Here is a 24,704-nt window from a genome sequence, read left to right as displayed (position 1 = left end):
CACACACACACACACACACACACACACACACACACACACACACACACACCAGAGGAAATGCTGGTCAGTGGCCTCAGCCTGCTGTAGCTTGACTAGAATGGGGGGTGAGAGGGGGATTTAAACAGCGTCTGTTGTCACTGGAAGTCAATATGCTCCATTTTACACAACAGCTAATGTGTGTGTGTGAACTTTATGTCCAAAAGTCTGTCTATCTGTCTGTGGCTCCCTCCTCGCTTTCCCTACGGGTGGTGTTGCCTTGGTGTGTGTGTGTGTGCGTGCGTGCGTGCGCGCGGTTGCTAGTTAATCCTCTTACTGTTATATTGAGTTATACAGTAGACTCCAGACAATAGCATCTGCTGTTGAATCACCCCCCCACACACACACACACACACACAGACACACACACACACTGACATATCCACAGTGACCAGATCAGTAATCCTAATTTTTGTTCTTGCTTCCCACAAACACACACATCAACTTCCACCCTGTCCTCATTATATCACTCTATCATGCTATAGAATAGCTTCCCCAAACAAATCACTGCTCCGTGACACTAATCCATTTTCCAGTCTCTGTGTCTCCATTTCTGTCACAATCAGCTAACAAAATGGCCTGTGGAGGGCCGACTACCCACTCTCCTCCTAAATGGGATTATGTCAAATATATTATGAAATAATTAAGACCAAATGCTCTGCTCCTAGTGAACAAATTGCACTTTCACTTATTACTCGCTGAACCAGGAGTGAATTGATCCCAGCCCCTGCTGTGTGCAGCATCCCACTGTTCAATTTACCCTACAAAAAGCACCAAAATCTAGACCGGCTCCGTACCTTACAATGCTCACTCTCAACAACAGAAGAGTGGGACTTTGTAGGAGAAGGGGGCTGGCAGGGCGAGGGAGGGAAAGATGGAGAGAGGGACCCCAACAAGAGGGGAAGAGAGAGAGAGAGAGAGAGGGTGCATGTGATGGGATTCGGAGGATGGACAGAGATGGGTGAGCGCTGAAGAGGGGGAGCTGGAGAGCGGAGGAGATTGAGAAACAGAAAAATGTTCACTGATGCACTGCCAAACAGAGCAGAACAAAATTGCTTCCGCTCCTGCCTACCACCCTTGCGCGCGCACGCACGCACACACACACACACACACACACGCATACACGCACACAGAGACACAAACACACACACATTTCTACCATGATAAATACATACAGGCACGTTCGTGCTGTCTTTTAACTGTCACTCTTCCTATCGTGATTGAACTAATTACAGATTTTTCTTTTTCTTTTTCCAGGCAGCATAGACTGTACCACAAGGATGAAGGAGAAGAAGTGTGTTCTACTGCAGGATGAACAGATGGATCTCACTGAGAACCAGAATGGAAGAATAGCACACCTTAGTCGACGCCAAGCTCTGTGTGTGCGTGTGTTTGTGCATGCTCGCGCTCAGGCCGCGTTGGTTTTTCCATCCTGTCCCTGTGTTGAACAGTGAGGGGTGGACAGGATGTCCAAAGCCACTCTAGTGCATACTCAGTGTGTCGCTGCCGAATGTTGCAACTGACACGCTACGGGGAGAAGAAGGCACTGCCTCACGGGTTACATCCACACCCATAAAGCCTGCAGTCCGCGTGGCGAGTAACAGTGAGTTCTTTTCAATGCAGCAAAGTCTCTCCTACATCCATGTAAGGCTGCAGCAAATCTCTCCTTTATCACGTTTCCTCTCACCACACTTTCCTCGTTAACATGCTTTCATTTATAAAAAAAAAAAAAAAACGTTTTTCTATCTCATTCCGCACACGCGATATTTCGTCCGTCATAGACACCGTCAAGCGGAAACTGAGGGCTGTGACACTCGCTAGAGGTTGACATGATCAAATTTGACAGGTCACAAGATGATCAACAAGGACAGAAGACGCATCTTGTGCCTGCATGACATTTTTACCACCGTCATTCTTTGGTTGAACGCCTCACAACATCAAAGCTCAGAACGACCGATGCAAGTTATCGTGTTTTATATACATTCCTATGCCTCCACGCCGGTGATAGCTACAGCTGGGAAACGTTTGTGGCCATGACTGAAGAATTCACATGCTAATTGTAATAACATTTCACAGAAAATATCTAATAGGATAAAATTGTGAAGTGATGATATTTTCTATCCGAGGGGTCAAAGGTCAACGTCACTGAGACATCAAAATGTTCTGCAAAACCACTTTTCCAGCAAATACTCAACGCCCAACTCAGGAACAGAAGGAAGATTGTGACCCTATTTCACATTTGGTTGGATAATGAATCGGTCACATTAATTTTGGGTGTGACGTGACTTTACCTGCTCCCATGTATAGGGTGGCTGCTAATTGGTCCACATTGATCAGACTACTAACCAACAGATATATGAAACAGCCCAAATGCAGCTATATTGTTCATGCCTTGATGAAGGCCTTCATGGCTGAAACGGGCATGTTTTTTTTTTTTTTATTGTTTTCTTTTTAACTGTGATTAAATAGCCAAGACTAATGACAGGCTTTTTAAATTATCACCCTCTTGAGTGCTTCAGATTTCTCCAACATTAAGGATTCCTTCAGCCTTCATATATTACGTGATGGGTGTAAACTGCAACTTGACTGGTTGGACGAGGCCGACAAATGCAAGGCGGTCATTCTAGTTTAGGATGTTTTTTGATCCAGATGAGTCCACTGAGAATCTGGAAACACGTTCAAAGTACCGGGTAGTGTTGTTAAATTACCTCCTGGGTTTTGAAAGATTGCCAGGGATTAATCTTTCAGAAACAGACGCACGGCTCTGTGACCTGAATGCACCGATAATACGCAAGATGCAGAAACCTGTGGTGAGGAAGTCAGTCTGAATAGGCAGAGGGGGCTGCAGAAGTCCTGACCAGTGACACCCTTTAACTGGATGGTTCTCTAGCTAAGTTGAAGTCCTGGAGTCTTTGTCTATATTTGATATTTTTGTAACCCTTTACAGTAACCGTACATTTTCCACTGTCAGGGCACATCTTTCCCTACTCTTCATGTTTTGTTACTTTAACAAACACTTAATGCCAAACTGATCACATCTGGGATCTCATTCCTGTTCCTATTTTTCTTGCCACCATTTTTTTTTTAATGCTGTAGAAGCCAACAATAGAGCATGGTGAGACTGGGAGAGAGGGGGGGGGGACTCTGGGGGTGCAAAACCTATAAATCCTACACGTCAGTATGTGAGTTTAGAGACTGTAAATTGAACAGGAGCTTATTCTTTGTGACCCAGCAGAAGATTCACAGTGGGAAATGTTGAGGGGAACAATAGGTGCAGTAAATAAAGTCCAGAAGCTTTGTCAAAGGAAGCAGTGGTACCCATAGGTGATGACAAAGCTTTTGCGAATGAGGGACTACACAGAGAAGACCAGTTGGGCACGTACCTTCTGCAGTGGTGACACACCGTGTCATTTGCTTTCTAGATGGTGGATCACATCATTGCATATTTTACTTCCTGTGGAATTGAAGCAGATAAAAGCCATACACGTTAAATGTAGTGGTAGTTATTCCACTTTATTTTTTTTTGCACGATTAGAGCAGTATTAATACATAGCGGCTACTTTAATATGATATATACATTTATACTGGTTGTTTGTTGTGTTCTCAATATAAGACAGAAAAAGAGAAAGAACAAAACACGTGTTGAATCTTAATTTAATTTGAATTTGATTTAAAAAGTTAATGAATTACTTTCATACAAACAAAACGGGAAAACTTCAGTTTACGTCTCATGGCTTTGTCTAATTAGTTAGTTTCCGTTTCAGTGTTTTCAAACACGAGGCAACATTCATTGTTTTAAAAACCTTTTGACTGTATTGTGATTTGATTCAAGAAATAGATTTGTCACTGTTTTGAGCTATAACGACTGATGCAGGCTGCGGTTCAAATGCCTGTGGCAGCTGAATATGTAGTGTAAGGATAAATACTACACTGTATTGACAACTAAAGCCAACTGAACATATAAATCATTGACATTAAAATACACAAATGTTAGTACCATTTTCCTGATATTAATTCGGGGCAAGACTTTTGCACAATCCACAACTAATTTGCTTGTGTTAAAAAATGTTTGCTTTCTCTACCTATTTAAATCCGCTTTATCTACATCTCTGCGAACAACAAAATGTCCTCAGTTATTATTCAAGACTCTTATTAGGTCATTAACACTCAAAATCGGCTAATCTACTTCACCTGGACAATGGGTGTGGTTTGATCTACAGCAGAAGTCTTCAACAGGGGGTCCGTGACCCCTAGGGGGTCCGCGGAGGTACTGCACTGGGTCGTGAAATTTTTGGTTGATTAGACTATTTTTCTTTTTTTTTTTCCCCCAATTTAAATGTCTTTAAATACACATGAACATGAATCCAACATATTGTAGTGAATGAATAAATGGAGGCAGAAGATGTTATCTTTCAGTCAAGAAATGCACACATTCAACGACACACAGGAGCTCCTGTACTCCTGCACTCCTCCAGTTTAACATAAAACACAATTTTATACAATATAAATAGCAGGGGGTCCCTGCTCCGTCTCTCCATCAGTTTGGGGGTCCTTGGCCTGAAAAATGTTGAAGACCCCTGATCTAGTTTTCCTCACAGTAGTGAGTAGCATCCCTACTGAGACTCTTCCTCAACATCGGGTACGGTAAGAGATACACCAACCTCTAACGAAAAATCTGTTTGTCCTTTTACTTGAGAAGCACTTAGTTGTCTTAATTCTTTGTTGTCCATATTTGTTTTTCACCTCAGGTGGTCAAAGGAACGACTGGTGATGAATGCCGCTCAAGAGTGAGTTCTTCTATTTCTTCTGCTCCGAAATTCGGGCAGGTCAGCATTCTTCGGACTTTGTTCTGGAGAATACAGATTACGAAGAAGATCATCAAAACGGTCACTCTGAAAATCACCAATGTGCTCCAAATGGAAACCAAGTTGGCCTGGGGAGTTTGGTTTTGCAACACTGTAAAACTCTGCAATTTTAACTTTGACTCATGTCTTAGAAATATTTCGCCTACCGTATGTAAATGAAGGTCCTCTTCATTATTTACACAACTAAAGGAAGCGTGACGTAGATTTGCACTTTGGTAAATTATGCACATAATGTGATGTAGGAAATAACAGCACTAACACAGAAATGTAATGTATGTTATTCCTGTTTTGCTCTTTTTCTGTTGATGTGTGCTTTATTGATAGCTGCACTGATGAAGGCCTGGTCTGTAGCAGAGGCACACATTGGTTGGCCCGGTTTAGCTGAGCCAATAGAAAGTAACATTTTTAATTGTTCAATTTCTGGTGAAGTGGTTAATTGAAAGATCGGTGACTAGATGCAGGTTGGTGTAATGTGGAGTGAGAGTGATATTATGCCAAGTCTCTCACTTTTGCTGTTGCGTAGCCAAAAGTTTGATTAAGGAGGGGGTGAAGCATTTATTCAAATTCAAGCTTGGAAATGATCTACTTTATTGTGATGTGTGTTTTAAATAACAATCAATGTATTGTCAAATCTGCTCATGTAAACATCTCTATGTATTTAAATCTGTTTGTGGGTATTTTGCCGATCATGCCACTCTGCTGGATGTCGGGGGCTCAAGGTTAACCACTAGCAGTCTATGACAGTCCACCAGTTAACATTAAAAGCTGCTGCTTGGACCTCATGTCACCTGTGGTCCAGTGTTTTTGTTTGTTCATCATGTTGCTGCTGTGTGTTCATTGTGGGTAAATAAACTCCTGTTGGTCTGCACCTCATCTCTGCCTCAAGCCTTCGGCTATTTCCGGTCATCTTAACAATGTATATATAATTTGCTTTGGGAAAACATGTACAATGAATGCTTCTGATTTAGGCCGTTTTTACATGTAGTCGTTTTTAAACAAAACCAACAGAAACTGTACTGGGTTATAATATACCCAGATATTTTCCTGATATATTCTCACCATATAATCCAGTCCACTACAACAGCCTTAAATTACAGTCTCTAAAATTACCGTTAAACTAAATCAACACGGACTGAACAACTAAACTTTACAATCCTTATGAAGGTGAAGATTTAACATTCAATTAAATAAAGAAATTATTACAACTATGTTCTTTTTATGAAGATGGATATCTAATGGAAGGAGTATTCCAAACGTTTTTCAGATTCACGGTACAAACTCTGGTAATGCGCCATGAAGAGACCAGTCACTGAAATCGGAATACACATACATACGCACGCAAAATCACACGCACACACACAAAGCGCACACACTGAAACCAAATGAACTCGGACAGAAGCTAAAACAACATTTAGTTTCATATAAAAAAAACTTTAATGAGTTGAGTTCTCAACTCTAACATCAGAGCACAAATTATTCACAGATATCAGACGGACTGAACTGCTGACCAAATTTGCATCAACTGTGTTTGTGTGCTTGTGAAGTTTTCAGTCTATAAACATGACTAGTGAAGAGTTGGAGACTTCCAATTCTAATCAGTTGTTGCTAAACATTTATGCCAGTGTTTCATTGTTCTGCGTTTGTCTTGGTTGAAAAACAATTCGTAGGTGTTGGTGTGAGTGTGTGCGCCTCGTTTTCTGTTGAGTTCAGCTGTGACTGGACGATGGAGGACCGGTCTGAGCTGGTGCTATTCCATCAGGCTGTGAGGACGGGTCTGAGACAGAAGCAGAATTTCACATCAGTACACCCCAGGAATTAAACTAAACTAGGAACGGAATATTAAACCTTTGACAACATTGGAAAATACTCACACATGCCGTTGGGCGCTCCAGGGAGCCGGGGGGCCATCGTCTGGGCATTTCCTCCACCGGGAATCAATCGATTGGGCATGGACTGACCTGAAGGAGGAAGGACTCAAATGTAACGACAGAACTATAAACATTCATAACATACAGGGAATTAAGAGCTGAGTGACACTACATGCACTTGACTGTGTGGATCTGCATCTGTGTTGTAGGACCTGATTTATGGGTGTGTCTTTTCTTAGAGGATGTTTGATTTCAGTGTGTTTGTGTGTGTCCACTGTCCGGACCTGAAGGCTGCATTGTGTAACCCGGCTGCTCCCTCTGCTGGCGAACCTTCATCTCCGCCTGCTTCAGCTGCTCGGTGTGGAACGTCTGTCTCTCCGTCAGGAGCTGCTGCCGCTGCTGCTCTAGCTGCATTACACACACGCGCGCGCACACACACACACACACACACACACACACACACACACACACACACACACACACACACACACACACACACACACACACACACACACACACACACACACACACACACACACACACACACACACACACACACACACACACAAAGTATGAGTAGTACGATAAGAGTTACTTTGTAATTTTGCTTTTGAACATAAACCTTGCAGAAAAGATAGGAATGGGGGACTTTCAGCTGATGTTAGAGGGCCTTAAATGAGCAACAAGAGGTAGTGATAGTTAAGTTTCATTCCCCTTGGTTTGAGCTACGGCAGATGTAATGTTCACTCACAGCTTCTTTTTCACGGTCCATGATGGTCTCCAGCTCCTCGAAGTGTCTCAGTTTGATCTCCAGCTTCTTCATCTGGGTCTCCACCAGCAGGGCCACCAGGGACTTGATCTTCCTCTCTTCTACTGCCGCCAAGTGCTGCGAATACATAAGGAAAAATACAGAAGCAGTTCGAATAAAAAAAAAAAACACCATAAACGAGTAAGAGAATTGTAAATGCGGAAAGCGTTTGTGACGGTTAACGACGAAGGAACTAAAAAAGGAAAGGAAATGAAGATAACGAAGGAAAACACTGAGGAACAGGGGGAAATAAAAGATGTGAGAGGAGAATAAACATCCTGATGGAGGAAAAACAACAGCCACAGGTTTATGTTATTACTAGAACTATCTTTGTCAAAGTAGCGGCCCATGATTGTGGGCAGGAACACATCTTTATCAGTAACGGTATAAGAGGCATAGAGACCTTAGAGAGGACTGATTTACTTCATCACAATATACATGGCATTTCCAGTGTAGAACAAATACACTTTACTTTCTTGTCAACAGCTAACTTGTTCTGTCCTAAGAAAAAAAAATAATCCATAAATCTGCACATCTAAAAATAAAAAATATTCTCACTCCCATTTTTTATGAACCACTGACATATGTGACTGTTTTGAAATTGAGATAATACCCGTCTCTAGTCTTGCTTATATACTGTATGTTCTTCAAATACTCTATGCCAATTATTTGTGCAAAGCAGTGGAGCGTCCAAGCAGTCTCGAAAATGGTGCCTGTTTTGGTTGCTAAGAGACCTGCAAAACAACTGAAAAAAAAAAAAAAAAAAAAAAATGCCTATACTTAAACTGACAATCATTTCTTCACCTTCATGTTCGTGTTATTGGTCCATTTTTAAGTGAGAGGGTGGGCTTTACCTTGGCCTTTGTAGCAGCTGATGCCAGAGCAGCTGCTGCTGCCGTGGCAACGGTGCCCTCCACCAGATCCAGCTCCATCGCTCTCCTCCCTTCCTCTCCGTCTCCCTCCCGTCGGCCTATGCTCTCGTCCTCATCTGCCCGTCCTGGAGCACGGAGAGAATATCGTTGATAGAGCCAGTCATGCATTCACTGTGATATTCACTGTGGTGCACATATTTAATTACCATCTCTCTCATCAGAAAGTATATTTTCAGCGTGTTCTCTTTTGACTCGCTCTCCCTCCACGTTTAGCCCACTGACTTCCACCTTGAGGACATCCGCCCTTACAGACACCTGAAACTGACCCAAACGCGCGCACACACACACACACACACACACACACACACACACACACACACACACACACACACACACACACACACACACACACACACACACACTCTCTTAAGTTAAGCAATGTAAATCACCAGCACATATAATATAAGAGCTTGCAGCTCTTTTTGGTGCATTACCTGGTGGGGGTTGGAGTTTGTCTCCAGTTTCTCTGCATCCATTGATTCTGAGTCAGAGGAAGGAAAGAGTAAGGGACTACATTACAAACACACATCGAAACAGAATTGTGTGCAATTATGTGAATATGTATTTCAGTCTTACCTGTTTTTTCTAGCTGGTTGGACGTTTCAGAGGCTTTATCCCCTGAGTCCTCCTGTACTTGGGAAAATTCCTCTGAGAAGGAAGATGAACAATCACCACACACATTTCTCTTTTTCCACATGCTGTGCATACATTATACCATCTCAGAGTGACACCTTAACCTCGACTAAACAGAAATTACCCCTCCTCCCTCTGGTCTCTCACCCAGTGCGGCTTTAGCTGCAGCCGATGCCACTCTTGGATCCACCACGGATGCCAGGAAAGCCACAGTGCTCATCACAGGGTTCTCTGATTGGCTAAAAGGCACGGGCTGATAGGCCAGTGGGCCCAGAGAGGCCGAAGAGTCCTCCAGGTAAGGGTCTTCGATTGGCAGACGAAGGAAGTGGAGGATACATTCGTCCTGTGTTCTGGAGCCCACATGCTCTGATACTTTATTCCAGTCGTCTCTGTAAACCTCTAAGGCCTGAGAGAGACAAAGACGGAGGAATAGACACGGCTGAGAAAAAGCTTATGTAAAAGATCTCGCTTATAAATTTATTTATTTTTTAAAAACAACTTTTTTTCCCCCCCTGCTTAGGAAAGCAGTGAGTCATGTGTTAGGTCTCTGACAAAGAAGAAGAAAAACATTAGTGACTGTCTTACCTCCAATAGCAAGAGCGTCTCTTGCTCTGTCCATTCCCTCCCTGCACTGGCTCCTTTAGTCTGAGACAGGTGACAGGATGATAGATTAAGAATAATATGAATAATGTTTGCAGCACTTTATTTAAGAATTTGTTTTTTCTTTTAAAGAAAAGAAAAATAGCCCGCAGTAAATACACAATATGTACAAATAAGAGCAATTAAGCTCGTCTCTATTTTTGTACTGTTAATGCGACAGACCTTAGGGTGTTTCTTTGTGTAGATGTCACTGCGTAGACCGAAGTTCTGGCAGTCTGAAGGTTTTTCTCTGCTCTTTTCTGGGAAGTACAACATGTGCTGCGAGGCCGACACCTGCGAGAAAGAGTGCGAGCGGCAGAGTTTATCAGGAGGTGCTCCGTATGATTGTTGAACTGGGTTTCAAATTCGTCTGTTCCGAGCTGCTGCCCTGTGTGACACCAGCAAACACAAACCTGTAGGGGTTTGTGTTGTAGGGGGGCCAGCCCAGACGGCGTGTCAGCCAGTACGTTGAAATGAGGGGTGGGTGGAGGTCCCATGGGGAGGGGTCTGCTCTCTGCATCCACTTGGTAGTTAATCAAACCCCACTGCTCCAAAAATGCATGAACCCTGTACACAAATAATTTTTTTTTTTTTGTTCATATTAATTTCTCTGTGTTGCAGCTGAAAACCACCTTCATAGAGGACAAACTGCAAATTAGCATACGTCACGTTGTGATTAAAACATTTTTTTACTTTTGAACTGCAGACCCATTAAATACAACACATGCTGTGTTTCTTCCCAGCATTAACAGATTGAATTCGTTGACACATTCACACAGCTCAACGCCTACATAACACCCCTAATTTAGCCCATGCAGCAGACATGGCAGCAAACGTCCACACACTAAGTCGTACCTCATGACAGCACAAACGTCTCCAGTGAGGTTGCGTCTACAGGATGTTGAACTGAGGTATTCCTGGGGGTTGAGCCGGTACGTGTCGATCATGAAGTTACGATACGCCAGGTAGCTGCAACGGACAGGGACAGTCACACCGAGATGTTCTCATCCTCATCATCTGAGTTAATGCCAATTCATGTCTGAACATCAGCAGTACTCACATTTCAGGAGATTTTGATTTGTTCTTTCCGTTGAAAAATTCAAGCAGAGCGCGTTTCTCTATCGAGTGAATGCTGGACAACAAGCACAGGGAGGTTTTATAAGGTCAGGCTGAAGTTTTGATGAAGGTATGCGCTGGTGAAAAATAACTTCAGCGTGCAAGGTCTATGTAAGTACACCTATGTGTATTTGTTTACCTGTTGTAATTGAACCAAGATGTGTAGCTTGGTATTATAATATGATGGGTTTGTTCTGTGATATTGTCCTCGCCCTCTGACAGCCTTGGGATCTCTGCTCTTCCCTCCTCCTCTTCCTATACAAACATAAACAAAGAGTAATAACGCTTGCAGAAGCAACTCATATTGACGAACCAACCTTCCTGCAAATAAGAACAACTTTTTTTTACTGAGGAAGAATGACATCATATTTACCCTTCCTGGGAAATCCTCCTCCTGTTCATCTGAAAGAGAAACGGTGATGAAAGGACAAAAAAATCAAGGTGCACACATACAAACAAGAGAACAGCTGCATATCCCTGCTTTTAACGCTTTAATGTTCCAAGACTCCTTTCTAAACATTCACCATAGCACATGCAAGCTTACCAAGGTCAGCCATTGTCCCTCCTTTCACTGGAGTATTTTCACTGTCTTTTTTCAGGTTGACTACACAGACGGGGTAAAAAATTACAAACAACTTAGAGAAGAAATGTAACATATTTAAACATCTTTTTAATGTTACTCTTTGCGAGTTATCGATGCTGTCTTCAAGTGATTTACCATTCTTGGGCAGTACGACCTCCTCCATGTTTGGCACAGGGGTAGGGTCTTCCATATCTTTGGTCAGGTCCTCTTCTGGCTCTTCCTCTTGTTGGCCACGCCTTCTCCTGTGTGCAAACACCAAAAAAAAAAAAAATCAATTCTGAAACCTTGCACTGTGAACTGTAAAAACGTAACCCTGTGTGGAAGCAACAGGTATGTCTTACCCCTTCTTTCCTTTCTTCCTGCCTTCAGAGGCAGGAGGAGAAGGCGAGCGTCTTCTCTTTTTGGAGGATGCGGACTTTGAGTCCTGCACAAAGAGTTCAGGGAGATGACTTGAAACAAAATGCTTGATGAACAGGACAGCCAAGTTTCATCACGACAGGAAGTCACTATTTATCTAAAATGGAAAAACAATCCCCTCTGATTAAACTCTAAACAAAAGTACACAAAACAAATGATCACACTTGCTTTTTGTAGTTAAATTACTTGATAACATTTAACTGCGTGTTAAGTAAGCCCACAGACCAGCACCTACAGCTTCACACAAACCTGGTCGTCTTGGAGGTGAATCCGCTGACGCAGTATGACTGGTACATTCCTCTCGTCTACACAATAGTCTTCTTCATTCATCCACTCATTGAAAACATCCGTGTCGAGAATCCAACCAGCATGAACCTAAACACACACACACAACATCAAATTAAGAGTGGTGCATGCTGGTGTATCTCATCAAGTTTCCAAAATGAACACACACTACCTCACTTACATTACGTACTTGTCATTTTTTAGTTGGTATCATATAAAGTCCTACACTATTTAATTAGTCTGTTTCTGTTCAAAATCTTTGTCACTGCCTACCATTATTCTGTCTAACTGACTCCTGGTGGACGACATTGGCAGGTGAGAAAGTTGTTGTAATTTCATGTTTTGAACAGCAAAACTCTGATGTAGAGTTGTAGTTTGGATGTAGTACATGTAGCGGAAAACTGTCTTACGTAAGTATATAAACTGTTTTAGATACGAGAGTTGTTTATTTATAGGTGCGCTGTCATACTGACCCTCCATGGCCTTTCGGGATGTGGCGGCTCTTCAACCTCTCCTTCAACATCACTGGAGGACAGCCAGCTGTCATAACTGTTAAACAGAGACAAGAGAAGTTAAGGAGTTCAGGTTCTGTCTGCAGAGCCTCCTGTGTGTATGTTTCCTCATGCCTCACCTGTTAGGATGCATGCCCCAATGTACCAAGACATGTTTGTCTTTCCGCATCACAGGACGCATCCACTCATCTGAAAATAGATGCGTATACAAAATGTATTCAAGCTAAGTTAGTATTCGGGTTAGCAAACACAATTACACACAAAAACTTTAACTGACCCTCATCTGTAGAGGCAGGTGAGGCATAGATGTGGTGACTGGCGAGCGTTCTGTCCTCGCTGAGGGAACCCTGTGAAAGCACAGTGTGTGAATGGGTAGCACTAAAATGGAACTACATTATCAGGGCTGCACTCTGCAGATGTATTCTCACTCCTGTTTACTCTAAGCTGTAAATATATTCTACTTTTCCCACTCCCATATCTCCAGCACTTTACCTGGTGTTTGGTGATGATACCAGTCAGTCTGCTCGTCAGCTCCTGATCCAGGGTAGGGTCCAGATATACCACAGGCAGTGACATGCAGTTGTTCTGTTGACAAGAAAATTCAAGTCCAAAAATCAGTGAATAGAGAGTCCTTAATGTGCGAGTATGTTTGTGTTTGCGCATGTGTCTTTGTCACCTGGATCAGTGCTTTTTCAATTGTAGTAAACATCTCCACATTCCTTTCAGTTCTTGATGGATTCTGCAGGTCAAACCTTCGCCTGTGTGAATGCAGGGAGGGAACAAAAGAGGTACTAAGGAAAACAGTCAGGTGAAATCACACAAATGCAGAACAGGTTTGTGAGGGATACCACTGTGAAATGGAAAAGGCATAGGATGCCAGCTACCCACCAGCCCTGTTCAACCTTGAACTTGTAAGCAGTGCCGAGAATGTGGCAGAGTCCACCGCCTGGTCGCAAGTCCAGGAAGCACTGTGCCTGTAGAGAAAAGGTCAAATCAACAGCGTTTATTTGCTCGTTTTGTTTTAGCATGTTTTTTTTTAATGATTCGTGGCCGATCTGAAGAGCTTTCAATGAATAGTAACTTTCAGATTTCCGGTGGTTTTATCTTCTGCAATTTTAATAGTAAACACTGAGGCCACTGCTGTTCTCCAATCAATCAAGCACTCAGTCGACCTTATCTAATATAACAATATAGTGATGTCAGACAATTTAAAAAGCACAAGAACACAACAGCAACCTTTATCGTGCAAAATTTGAGCCTTGCATTGACTGTAGTCAAAAACACCTCCCTGGTATTTTAGAGTGAAGGGTGACAACGACAAAAGAGACAGACTTACGGGGAGTTTGGTGAGTGCAGGGCTGGCAGCCTGTCGGCCAAAGGCATCCTCTTGGAACTGGAGAAGCTGCAGGGTGACTGTAGCCAGAGCCTGGCAAGACGGGGCATCCGCCAAAACATGCTGGCAAGACAAACACACATTTTAACAGGGACATAGTTCGTTACAATCCTTTACGTCACAGCATTTTACTGACTTAGCAGCTGTATTACACATCCACGACTAAACTACATTTGCACTTCATCCTTGCATTCTTTCATCTTAAACGTGTGCAGCTCCGTGACTGATATGCGCAGCTCCCGGTAGACAGTGTGTACGTGATGTTATTCTGCATTTGTTTTTGTTTACAGTGTGATCTATTGCGCTTGTTAACAAGGGAGGGGGGCGGCTAGCTCGTAACCTAGCTTTCGAGTGAGCTAACTACCTTTTTGTAGTGCTTCCCGATCCACTGTCGCACCACCTCCAGCTGGGCTAAAGTATCCGGACTCTCCCAGAACCTCGCGGAAGGGCTGCTGTCCTTTTTCCGGTGTGCGAATGTTCCGGAGCTGGCTTGGCTTGTCCCGGGAAACCCAAGGTTCGTGCCTCCGGACATTGCGGCCGCAATAAAACGAGATTAATTTCAAACAGGAGAACAAAACTGGCTAGCGCGGTCGCTAGCGTTTGCGTTCTCACCTTCTCTCGCGAGACACAACGAGATTGTAGCAAGACGACGTAACGGTTTTCTATTTTTTTTTTTTTTTTTTTTAAATATTCAAATCTATTTTATATATTTAAGTTTTTATAGTTTAGTTGTATATTTTTTTTAATCTATTAATATGTGATTAAAATAAGAAAAATGGTATCACACGTAAAACATGAATACACCACTTTGTTACAAGCCAGCCCCTTTATTTTGAAGCGTAACATTAAGGAAATAACCGCGGAAGCGAGGCATGTAAACAGAAGTAAGGTGACATCGGTTAGTACAACTCGTAAATGCTCTAACTAAAAACGTCCTTTTGCATATTTTATTTAAAATGTACTTGATATACGGTCAAATAACTTGCCTTGCGTGTATATTCATTTTATTGCAGTAAATTCCGTCTCAGTGCCTGCTCGTAAAAAACAACTGCTGTTCAGCTGTCTGTCTGCTCAGTTTGTTATAATTGGCAGCTATTTTGTCCCCCGTTATATAACTGCATGTCTGCACAGACCCACAAACAGCCCAGCGTTGCATCCTAGTGTAAACATTTTCCCATCCGTCCTCTCCCATCCGTCATGTCCTCACAGGCCCAGAGATCCCATGGGTGTCCAGGGTCTGACCACCCTTGTGGAGGGGAACCGACAGCTCTTCCAAGATGTGAAGTTTAGGGACAGTCGCCTGGTTATTGATGGCTCCAGTCTGTATTTCCGCCTCTACTTTACCCACGGGTTTGACCAGCAGCACGGAGGGGACTATGACGCTTTCGCTTGTCTGCTCACCGATTTCTTCTCTGCACTGGCAGCCTGTAACATCCAGCCGTATGTGGTTCTGGATGGAGGTATGCTTTGTTTTTTTTTGTTTTTTAACCCATTGAGAGTGTAAATAAATAGATTAACAAACTAATCTGAACCTGTAACAAGTTTAAGTTTGTCAGCAGTTGTAATTTATAAACATGTCATTTCTGTCCTTTTTTAAAAATTTTTTTTAATGATTATAAGGGATGGATCCCAGTGACAAGAAGTTTTCTACTCTGCGGCAGCGTCTGCAGTCCAAGATAAGAGAAGCCAACAATCTGTGTCATGGCCGCAATGGATCTGTTCTCCCCCTCCTCACGAGGGATGTATTCATTCAGGTCCTCATCCAGAGAGGAGTCCCACTGGTCCAGTGTCCAACTGAGGCTGACTGGGAGATTGCATGTTTGGCACACCAGTGGAGCTGCCCAGTGCTGTCCAATGACAGTGACTTTTATATCTTTGACCTGCCAGGTGACACGATTTTTTTTTTCTCTTTTTGCTTTAACAAGGATCCTTTGTAATGACTAGTAGTGACAGTATCTTGCCATATTTTGAAGTTTTAAAAACGTCTTTTGTCCTTTTGTCATAGGTGGTTACTTGCCACTCAGTTTTTTCCAGTGGACCAACCTTAGTGGTAAAGCCTCTCAGCGCTACATCTCAGCTCGGTGCTACACCACTAATCATTTATGTAGCTGGTTCGGGATCATGAGTTGTGAGCTGCTCCCCTTATGTGCTGTCCTGACCGGTAATGACTACAGTACTCCAAAAGAGGCTGACACACTCCTCGCTATGTTAGATGGGAGCGCGTCAAGGCGAGGTGGTGGCCGGGGTAGAGGTAGAGCACACAATTCCCGTGCTGAGACCATCCTTCTCTGGCTGGCCTCTTTTTCAAATGTGGCGGAGGCCCTGGAGGAAGTCAGCATGTTAATGGGGGAGGAAGGCGCTCAGGGCAAGAGAGGAAAGAAGGGTGGGCTTACTTCCAAGCTTTGGGCAGGTATGCAGGAATACCACATCAATCCTCGAAGCTCTCTGGCTCGCTGGTTCTCTGGAGGTAAGGCTCCAGGAGGGCAGGCCTCTGGGCTTGCACAGCTGCCAGAGTGCCTGTTGGTGGCCGCAGCAGAGGGCCTGTTGGCTCCTTCGGTGGTCGATGCTCTGGTGATGCACAGGGTCCTTCTAGTTCCGCAGGTAGAGGACAGTAAGACAGCCAGCAGCCACTGTGCTTCGAGAGCCATACGCCAGGTTTTATATGGGATATTACTGCTGGGAGCCCAAGACAACGTACCTCAAGGAACAGGTGGAGGTGCACAGCAAGTGAAGGGACCACGAGGCGAAGTCCAAACACAAGATATAAGGCTACAAGAAAACATCGGACAGGGAGCGAGAGGCGGGAGAGGGCGAGGAGGAAGGGGGAGTGGAGGCAGGGGTCAGGGCCACATATTACCCACGCAGCAGGGCATGCATGTAGCATTTAGCATGGAAAAAGCAGCTGGTGCAGCTACAATGCAGGCTCAGGGCTTTAGCACTCCCATTTGTGTGGAAGAGTATGACCGTTGCGACCTGAACTTGAACAAAAACCAAGTGGAGGCACATCCCCCCAGAAACCATGTACCTCTGGATAGACTCTGTCAGGTAAACATTCTTTAATTTTGTATTTGTTTGACTACAGACATTTTTAAAACAGTATCCACATAAACAAATTTTATTTTCCATTGTTCATTTTTATCTAGGCTCCTGTGGCAGTGCGGCTTGGTGTCCTGTTAGAAGTCTTGGGAGTGAAGGAGTCAGCTTTGGCTCCTGTTCCCCTCCACCTGCACCTGGCTATAGCCGTGACAGGATTCTGGATGCGAGAAGCCACACCGACACCCTCACAGCCCGAGCTGCAGGCTTTGGTGTTAGGCATGGTTTGTGGAGAGCTGTCCTGCATCAACCATGCTGGAGCTGGTTAGTTGGGCCGTATCTCTCTTTTTGTTCCACAATGTTAAAAATACTGAAATGTACCATAAAAACAATGCAAACATTGATTTACCTGTAATTATCTAAAAACCTGTTTCTGCTGTCCAATATTTAAGTCTCAAAGCTAAACTGGGTTGCAGAGCGTAAAGTTTGGACAGGGCTTGATCGACAACGTGTGAGACGAGGGGAGAGACGTGGCATGGATATCAGAGCGGCTCACAGTTTCAGCCAATGGCAGGCCTGCCTCTGGAGTGCACTGTGTCTCAATCAGCTATTGCTGCTGCCGTTGCCTGAACCCCTTCTGTCATGGTAAGACAAAGATGCATAAAGGAGAAGAGACGGTACCATTTTTGCATTTTTCATCTATTTACCCACTTCATAAGGTGAGTGAGAACTAAATGAACTACTAACAATCCAAAACAAACAAAGTTTTGACTAAACCATCTGAAATCATGTGAAACCAGTATCCTAAGATTACACAAAAAAAGCTAGATGTAGATCTATGTGTAGCCATGCAGAAAGTTTGTTAAAAAAACCAAACATCATCCTTTTCACAATGAAGTCTTATAGATTTCCCAGAGTAACTAGAGGTTTGCCGCCAGCTGTTTGTTTAACCCTTGTGTTGTCCTCGGGTCAAAATGACCTGCAGCTGTGTTCAACCAAGTTCTATTTTATTTCTATATTTTTATATTTTTTGGGATCATTGGTCATCATTCTTTAAAGAAACCCTCACAGCCTCCTTGTCACCAATGATCCCAAAAAATATGAAAATAAAATAGAACTTGGTTGAACACAGCTGTGTCATTTTGACCCAAGGACAATACGAGGGTTGAGAACATTTTACATTTTCAGTGTTTGGGTTGAATAAATACCATACATCAGTTTTTGTTTGTGGTTGACCTAGAAAAAAATTAAATCTTAAAATATCTGCAGGTACCACCATGTTAAATTGAATAACTGGGGTTTTTCACACACCACTTAATCTGGTTTCCCCCTCATGTCTTTTAAGGTTGTTCTGCGGTACCTTGGTGCACGGCCTCCTCAGGTATCTGAAAGGGGGCCAATCTGCTGAGTCCATACTGACTGGGGGACATTTTTCCTGGCAACTCTACTCATCCCTACTGGATGCTGTGAGAAACTGCAGCTTCAAAGCCAATCCCTCCTCTTCCGCATCAGGGAGGAAGAGGAGAGGCCGGGGAAGGGGAGGAAGAGGGGGACGTGGAGGAGGAGCTCATGGAGTGGGGAGAGACACTGAAGACATAAACAACAGATTTTCTCTCCTTATGAGTGGTGAAGAGTTTTATTATGATTGATGGGAGGCAGAATGATGGAACAGTTTGCGGGGGCCAAATGAGGGAGGACCTGTCAGTGGTTTATAAAACATGCTCAGGGAATGCTACAAATAGTCATTTTCAAGTGGAGAATAACACCTCTTAATGTTTACCACTGCTTATAACTGTGTTGCACTAATTTAACCTCCCTCAGTCATATCAAATTGCTTTTTAACTTTGAATTTCAATAGCTCTCTGAAAGCATGTGATTTCATAACATTATGTATGTACCAGGATGATTTGCCAAAGCACACTCTTGCCATATTTGAGCAGATTTAGAAGAGCTTTTATCAACGTTATCTCACTCTTCTTAATGCGCTTGTTTTTAGCCTCAGTATTAGTCGGTTTTGTCAACACAAGGTTTAAACAGTGAATGTAGAGATGCTTCATCTCATCATCTCCGTCGACCATAAAGTGGTACAGCAGCTAATGTCAACTGAACAACAAGCTTACGAAATCTTATGTCATTTTATTGCAGATGCCTTAATATCCATGAATTTTGTGTTTTTGAAATGTTTGTTAATTTTTCTATATTAAAAAAATGTAAATCAAACTTGCTTACTAAATGATCACATTCAGCTATTTTTTTTTTAACTTTTAACCACACATGGCTGCGAATAAAATAATTATACATTCTTTTTAAAGGCACAATACAAAGTTAAAGAACATTACCAAAGAACTATTGTTAAATATATACACAACCACGTTTCAAATACTCATAAAATGCACTATATCGACACTCTGTAACAGTATATAGCCCACAAGCTACAAAAACAAAATTACAAGTTTTTCTTTAAAATAAGGACCAATAAAAGAACAAAAATCTCTTCTTTTTTTTTGACCTAACAAAACTCTCATTAAAAGTCTTCATGTCTCCTTCAACATTCATTTGTGGACATTAGGAAATACTATTTAGCTAAAAAGTAAAAATAAATCTGACTGAACAAAATTAAAGAACATAAACTGACACATAGAACAGACATTTTCATATCATTATGAGCAGCCTAAGCATGCTGACTTCCTGAAAAGTCAGGCCCTGCCTCGTGTCAATCAACTCACTAGCAGTCAAATAAACATGAATATATGCTGAATCTGCCACTTGTCCTATGAGGTTGATGAGGCTGAGGCAGACGGAGAGGCAGTGGATGCAGTGTGTGGCTGAGAGTCTATGAGGTCCATGTCATCGTCTTCATTGACTCCACACGTGTCGACCACACAGATCAGGCAGCTGGTGACGGGAAAAGCTCGCACCTTGCTGCAAGTCACCCACCTGAGCGCAGAGGAGAACTTTCAGTAATTGTGGTGCAAATAGATTCAGGGTTTAATCAAGCCATTGTTTTATTTGTATAGATCCCTAGTGTTTCTGCTACTGAAAGAATTCAACATTATTTTACTGCAACTCAAAAGGTTAAAGAAAATATTTATCTGTATTTACTTGCTAAAATGAGTGGAACTGGCACTATGTTTTCACACCAATGTCTACATAGTTAATATACCAACCTGTCAGTTTCGGTGTGGTACTCCAGGACGTGTCCGAGCCGCCCCACCCCCTGGAACCCTGCCAGAACGTAGATGACATCACTGACCGCCGCACACTTCACTGTTACGCCTCGCCACGGCATCGCCAAGGCAGCACGCCACTCATTACTGGCAATGTCGTAGTATTCCACTGAGTCCAGTGCGCCTAAAAAAAACCACACAAATTATATTGTTACATTCTTGCTATAATAATAATCTGCTCAAGCAATGATGTTCATTACCATTATTAAAGTACTGTTCATTCTTGATCACTGCAGTGGTTGCAGCGATATCATTTTTTATTACCCAATGCCCCCTGTCCTCCAACAGCATAGATCCTGTTGTTCACAACAACCAGCCCGTGGTTCTTCCTGGCCTCTTTCATCCCACACAACTCCCTCCATCTGAAAAGATCAAATTAGAGTGGAGCACAACACAGCAAAATGTTGCAGTGCAGCAAAACAATAAGTGCTCCTTTGTGGAGACATTTCTATGAGCTGTTGGTTTAATGAAAGCCTTTCAAAACCCACTGGATAAATTAAAAAAAGAATTCATGTCAAAGTGAGAAGAAAACTGTTTATCTTTTTTCCTGGAAAGTTTGGGGATAAACTCCTTTAATCAAATAAAATCAATACGTTTATACACACTTTGATGTAAATAATATGGCCAGCACAGATTCATAAAAGTCTTTGACCTCATACACAATTACATGATTACATTTGGGCACACTGTATCTAAGCCTATGCCAAAAAAGTCCCAGGATTGTGAGCATACATGGACACATTGTACAGAGCTATGTTTATGGGACTCACTGTTGTGTGTTGGGGTCGTAGACCTCACAGTTGTTGAGGATCCTGCCAGAGACATTATTGCCCACCGTTCCTCCACACACATAAATGAGCCCGTTGGCCTCCACTGAGCCGTGGCTGCAGCGGGCCATCAGCATGCTGGTTTTGACCTTCCACGACTCTGTCCTGGTGTCGTAGCATTCGAAAAGGTCCAGGGCTGAGCTACCTGTAGACAATACAGTACATAATACTTTGATTGAATGCTTTCAGACGTGGTTGGTCATTCTTACACAAATTATCTACTACACTCAATAACAGTAGCACAAACAACACCAAAAATCCAACATATCCACCCCATAGTAGCGCTTAACGGTCCAGAACCCACTCAGTCAAAGTTCTTCTCTCCAAACCTCCCACTGCTCACCTACTTCTGACCCCCCGGATGTGTAGATCTTGCCCTGAGCAGCGCAGGCAGCAAGGCTGTCGCGAGGTGTGGGCGGACCCAGCTTGGAGTACCAGCTGTCCTTCAGAACGTTGTAGCAGTCCATGCGCTTGATGGGGAAGAGCTGTGAGCCGCCCAGGATGTAGACTACGTTGTCCCAGAAGATCGCTGTGGCATCCCGGCGCTTCTCAAAGGGGCAGCGAATGTCTGTCCAGCTGGAGTCCTGCACGGAAAGCCATACTGACACTTGACAAACACCGTATGATCAGAAGATACCTGTAACCCAACATATTGTACCTACAAAATCTCTCAGCTGTTCCGAAACTAGGAAACTGAACCTTGACTTGAGCTTGTTGATGATGTTGTATACATTGTTTTGTTGAGTAATTGCCCCTGCAACTACAATTTCAGTGCACGGCAGCCTCGTACCTTGGGGTTGAAGTAGCGGCAGGACTGAGGCTGCGATCCTCCGAACAGAGCGATGCGGTAGTCGTGCTTCTTGCGTCGGGGTCGGCTGCTCTCTCCCAGGTCCTCCCGGTCCTCCAGGGACAGCAGGTGGTAGCGCATCCCACCTTGGAGAAAAGCACTGACTGTTTTTGTTTTGCTTTGTGTGTGGGGGTTTGCTCGTGTCAACCCAGCAGGCCTTTGCACTAATGTAGTTTTCACATCAACTTGCTCCTGTTCATCTACATTACTACCTTTTTAAACAACGTTTGACTACCATAATAGTGCATGATGGAAATATATTTGAGCAAAGATCCAGAAATCCTAGAAACAACGCTACACATGAAGAAGATACATCATTTTGTGTCCAGCTTTTGTCAATTAGAATTTGTACTTTTGTGTTTCTCCCTCTTCCTACTCACTGATGACCATCTTGAGGCACTGTGGGTTGTCCTGGATGAGGGGCTCAGCCTGCACAGTCTTGGAGAGGAAGGTTTTGGAGACCAGAGGAAAGCGCACACACCCCAACACCTCCACCATATACTGCTGTCTGTTGCACACATCATACTTCAGCCAGCGCACTGCAGCATCATAAATCTGAATAGAAACGCAACAGCAAAACATGTGGGAACATACAAATTATAAAGACTATTATCAGCATATTCTTGATTTGATGATCCCTATTACTCTTGTAATCAAAGTTCTAAAAGGATGTATTTATCAATTAGTAATTGGCACATACTACTTCACAAAAAATGTTAGAGAGTTTTGTGATTTCCCCAAATGTCTGCATCTCTAAAACAACACCAGTTTGTTTCGATGACACACATTTTCCTTTAGCATATTCTTAAAAGTTTATAGCACAAAACAAACAAAGTATATAATCAAAGGATGTGCAGATGTGTACCTGGGCCTCAGCTCGGACAGTGAGTTTATCCTGGTGCAGCAGATGTGTGAGCTGTGTAACGTCTAGTTGCAGGAATTCATCCAGTTTGTAGACTTCAGTGAAGTGAAGCTGGAAAAAGTCCTCTGCTTCTGCCTTCAGCTCTGGACAGTCCATACAGTCGGCAAGGGCTGAAATACCTGCAGCAGAACAGAACGAGAATCAGCGAATATAATGAATTACAGTGCCATTCAAGTGTCAGACATGCATTTGCATTTCTGTTGTTACCCAGGCAGTTTGTTGCATCGATCTGTCCTTTAAGGAACTCCACACACATCTTCTTCACAGGCTCAATTTGGTACTGGTTGGCTGCATCGAGCAATGACTGGACATTACTGCTGTTCACTGAGATTCTGACACACACGAGCACACACGAACACACAATAAGGACAGTGCATTTAATATGTAAAAGACAAGTACATGTTACTGTGTTGTACGAAATTTTGTAATTGTGTCATAATGACGGCATAATGTGTTATTTTGAGCCAAAAGTCTTACCGTGCTGTATAAATAAATTCAATCAACAGCTCAATGATCTCAGGCTCAGCACTCCGGAGCTCCACCTCATGGGACATCGACTCCATCATTCTGGCTGGACGTGAAAAAACAAAACAGGGACAGAAATCATAAAAAAAATAGAAATATATCCATGGCATAATACATGGCAGCATGTGTGGCAGATTTGGGAGAACTACATAATTAATAGTGGATAAACATATAAACTTGTAATCTTCGTATGTTGTCCTGACCAAATAACCAAACATGTTGCTATTGTGTCTAAGGCTAAAATAGTCATAATGTTGAGAAAAGTGCAGAGTATTGATTAATTAAATTAAAAAAGACTAACATTCTGGATTTAATAATGACCACACTGTCTAAATAGATGGCTCACACTTTACCCAACATCTTATACTGACTTTGTTATTATTATTCTTTATTCAACTTTTGACACAAAAACAGCCGTCGTTTTATGTTTTATTAGAAATAATACTATCACTCCAGCAGAGGTATTTTTCCTCACAGTGGAGGTCTACAAGGTCTCACGGTAGGAAGTACCAAGCATGTTTGTGCTGATGTGTCTCTATGTTACACTTACTGGTGAACATGAGACTGAAGAAGTGGCTGGCAGCAGCGAGCACTACTCTGTGGGCAGAAAAGTGTTTCCCCTGAACCACCAGGGTCACATCACAGAGTGTACCCTGAGGAACAAAACACGCACATATACAGTGATCAGGTGTCAGGGCAGAGAAGCAAACACACACACACACACACATGCAGTACATGCCTCATGCAAAGACCTGTTACAGACACACAGTTCTGTCCATTAGTTCTGTGTTCAGTCTCGCACACAGACAGGCAGACCTGTTTTCTCAGGTTGTTCATGACTCCCATGATGCTGGACAGCTGCCTGTACTCCTCTTTGATGGCACACTTTCTCTCGCTCTTCTTCTTGGAGGTTGGAGCTTTCTCTGGCGAGGCCATCCCCGTCATGTCAGGCAGATTATTGTAATCTATTGGTTTAAATGAAACAACAGCACTGTGAGCAGCCTTGCCAGCAGAAGCAGTCTCTTTGTTGTCCCTCGGCCGCCTGCAGTCTGCTCTGAATTTATGAATTCAAAAGCCTCAAACTTGACGGCAGCTTATCCGTGAAGCTCGTAGAGTGAAATTAATTTGCAGTCAGCTGTCTCATTTCATAGACAAATAAATGAAATAAAAGGAAACGAGTTAGCCTTGCGCATCCAGTGAGCTACAACTCAGTAGAGCATTAGATTGGACTGTCTT

At 43.0% G+C, this 24,704-nt stretch overlaps 3 protein-coding genes and 1 long non-coding RNA gene across 7 annotated transcripts; 2 read left to right on the top strand and 2 right to left on the bottom strand.

The window, feature by feature from the left end:
- Positions 1–3,207: 3,207 nt before the first annotated feature.
- Positions 3,208–5,774, top strand: LOC138621832 (uncharacterized). The gene is made up of 2 exons (XR_011310968.1): positions 3,208–4,680; positions 4,785–5,774. It is a non-coding gene; the product is annotated as an uncharacterized lncRNA (long non-coding RNA).
- Positions 5,775–6,317: 543 nt separating this feature from the next.
- Positions 6,318–14,735, bottom strand: smarcc1b (SWI/SNF related BAF chromatin remodeling complex subunit C1b). Of its 2 annotated transcripts, none has more exons than XM_069694919.1 (28): positions 14,452–14,735; positions 14,031–14,150; positions 13,583–13,668; positions 13,371–13,452; positions 13,187–13,279; positions 12,972–13,041; positions 12,814–12,883; positions 12,656–12,731; positions 12,147–12,272; positions 11,822–11,904; positions 11,616–11,722; positions 11,442–11,501; positions 11,271–11,299; positions 11,037–11,152; positions 10,842–10,913; positions 10,637–10,750; positions 10,195–10,348; positions 9,965–10,075; positions 9,728–9,787; positions 9,290–9,548; positions 9,086–9,157; positions 8,944–8,990; positions 8,656–8,770; positions 8,432–8,574; positions 7,521–7,655; positions 7,054–7,177; positions 6,773–6,859; positions 6,318–6,675 (listed from the first exon to the last, which is right to left on the bottom strand). In XM_069694919.1, exons 1-28 carry the CDS (start codon positions 14,617–14,619, stop codon positions 6,608–6,610), a joined length of 2,847 nt encoding a protein of 948 aa, XP_069551020.1. In that variant the 5' UTR covers positions 14,620–14,735; the 3' UTR covers positions 6,318–6,607. The 2 variants fall into 2 exon arrangements, with proteins under 2 accessions (XP_069551020.1, XP_069551030.1); XM_069694929.1 differs by having other exon boundaries at positions 8,656–8,764.
- A 174-nt stretch (positions 14,736–14,909) lies between these two features.
- On the top strand, positions 14,910–18,769 carry aste1b (asteroid homolog 1b). 3 transcript variants are annotated; one of them, XR_011310766.1, is made up of 7 exons: positions 14,910–14,985; positions 15,297–15,547; positions 15,708–15,974; positions 16,093–17,132; positions 17,231–17,444; positions 17,573–17,839; positions 18,466–18,546. XR_011310766.1 is itself a non-coding variant. In XM_069694944.1 (7 exons), the coding sequence occupies exons 2-7, from the start codon at positions 15,310–15,312 to the stop codon at positions 18,767–18,769; spliced, it is 2,256 nt and encodes a 751-aa protein (XP_069551045.1). In that variant the 5' UTR covers positions 14,911–14,985; positions 15,297–15,309. The 3 variants fall into 3 exon arrangements, 2 of the variants coding, with proteins under 2 accessions (XP_069551045.1, XP_069551055.1); XM_069694944.1 differs by having other exon boundaries at positions 14,911–14,985; positions 17,573–17,765; positions 18,466–18,769; XM_069694954.1 differs by having other exon boundaries at positions 14,913–14,985; positions 17,597–17,765; positions 18,466–18,769.
- On the bottom strand, positions 18,738–24,693 carry klhl7 (kelch-like family member 7). Its single transcript, XM_069694970.1, has 12 exons — positions 24,285–24,693; positions 24,019–24,121; positions 23,421–23,514; positions 23,151–23,275; positions 22,887–23,062; positions 22,402–22,576; positions 21,965–22,107; positions 21,518–21,758; positions 21,118–21,319; positions 20,612–20,709; positions 20,288–20,471; positions 18,738–20,057 (listed from the first exon to the last, which is right to left on the bottom strand). The coding sequence occupies exons 1-12, from the start codon at positions 24,411–24,413 to the stop codon at positions 19,892–19,894; spliced, it is 1,836 nt and encodes a 611-aa protein (XP_069551071.1). The 5' UTR covers positions 24,414–24,693; the 3' UTR covers positions 18,738–19,891.
- Positions 24,694–24,704: the final 11 nt, after the last annotated feature.

This window comes from Brachyistius frenatus, unplaced genomic scaffold (assembly GCF_029030835.1).
Source record: "Brachyistius frenatus isolate BFR_SWC_R1_liver_20210118 unplaced genomic scaffold, ASM2903083v1 Contig_2, whole genome shotgun sequence".
NCBI classification, from domain to species: domain Eukaryota; kingdom Metazoa; phylum Chordata; class Actinopteri; family Embiotocidae; genus Brachyistius; species Brachyistius frenatus.
Note: the sequence above shows the minus strand (reverse complement) of the source record. Positions and strands in the feature narration are given on the sequence as shown.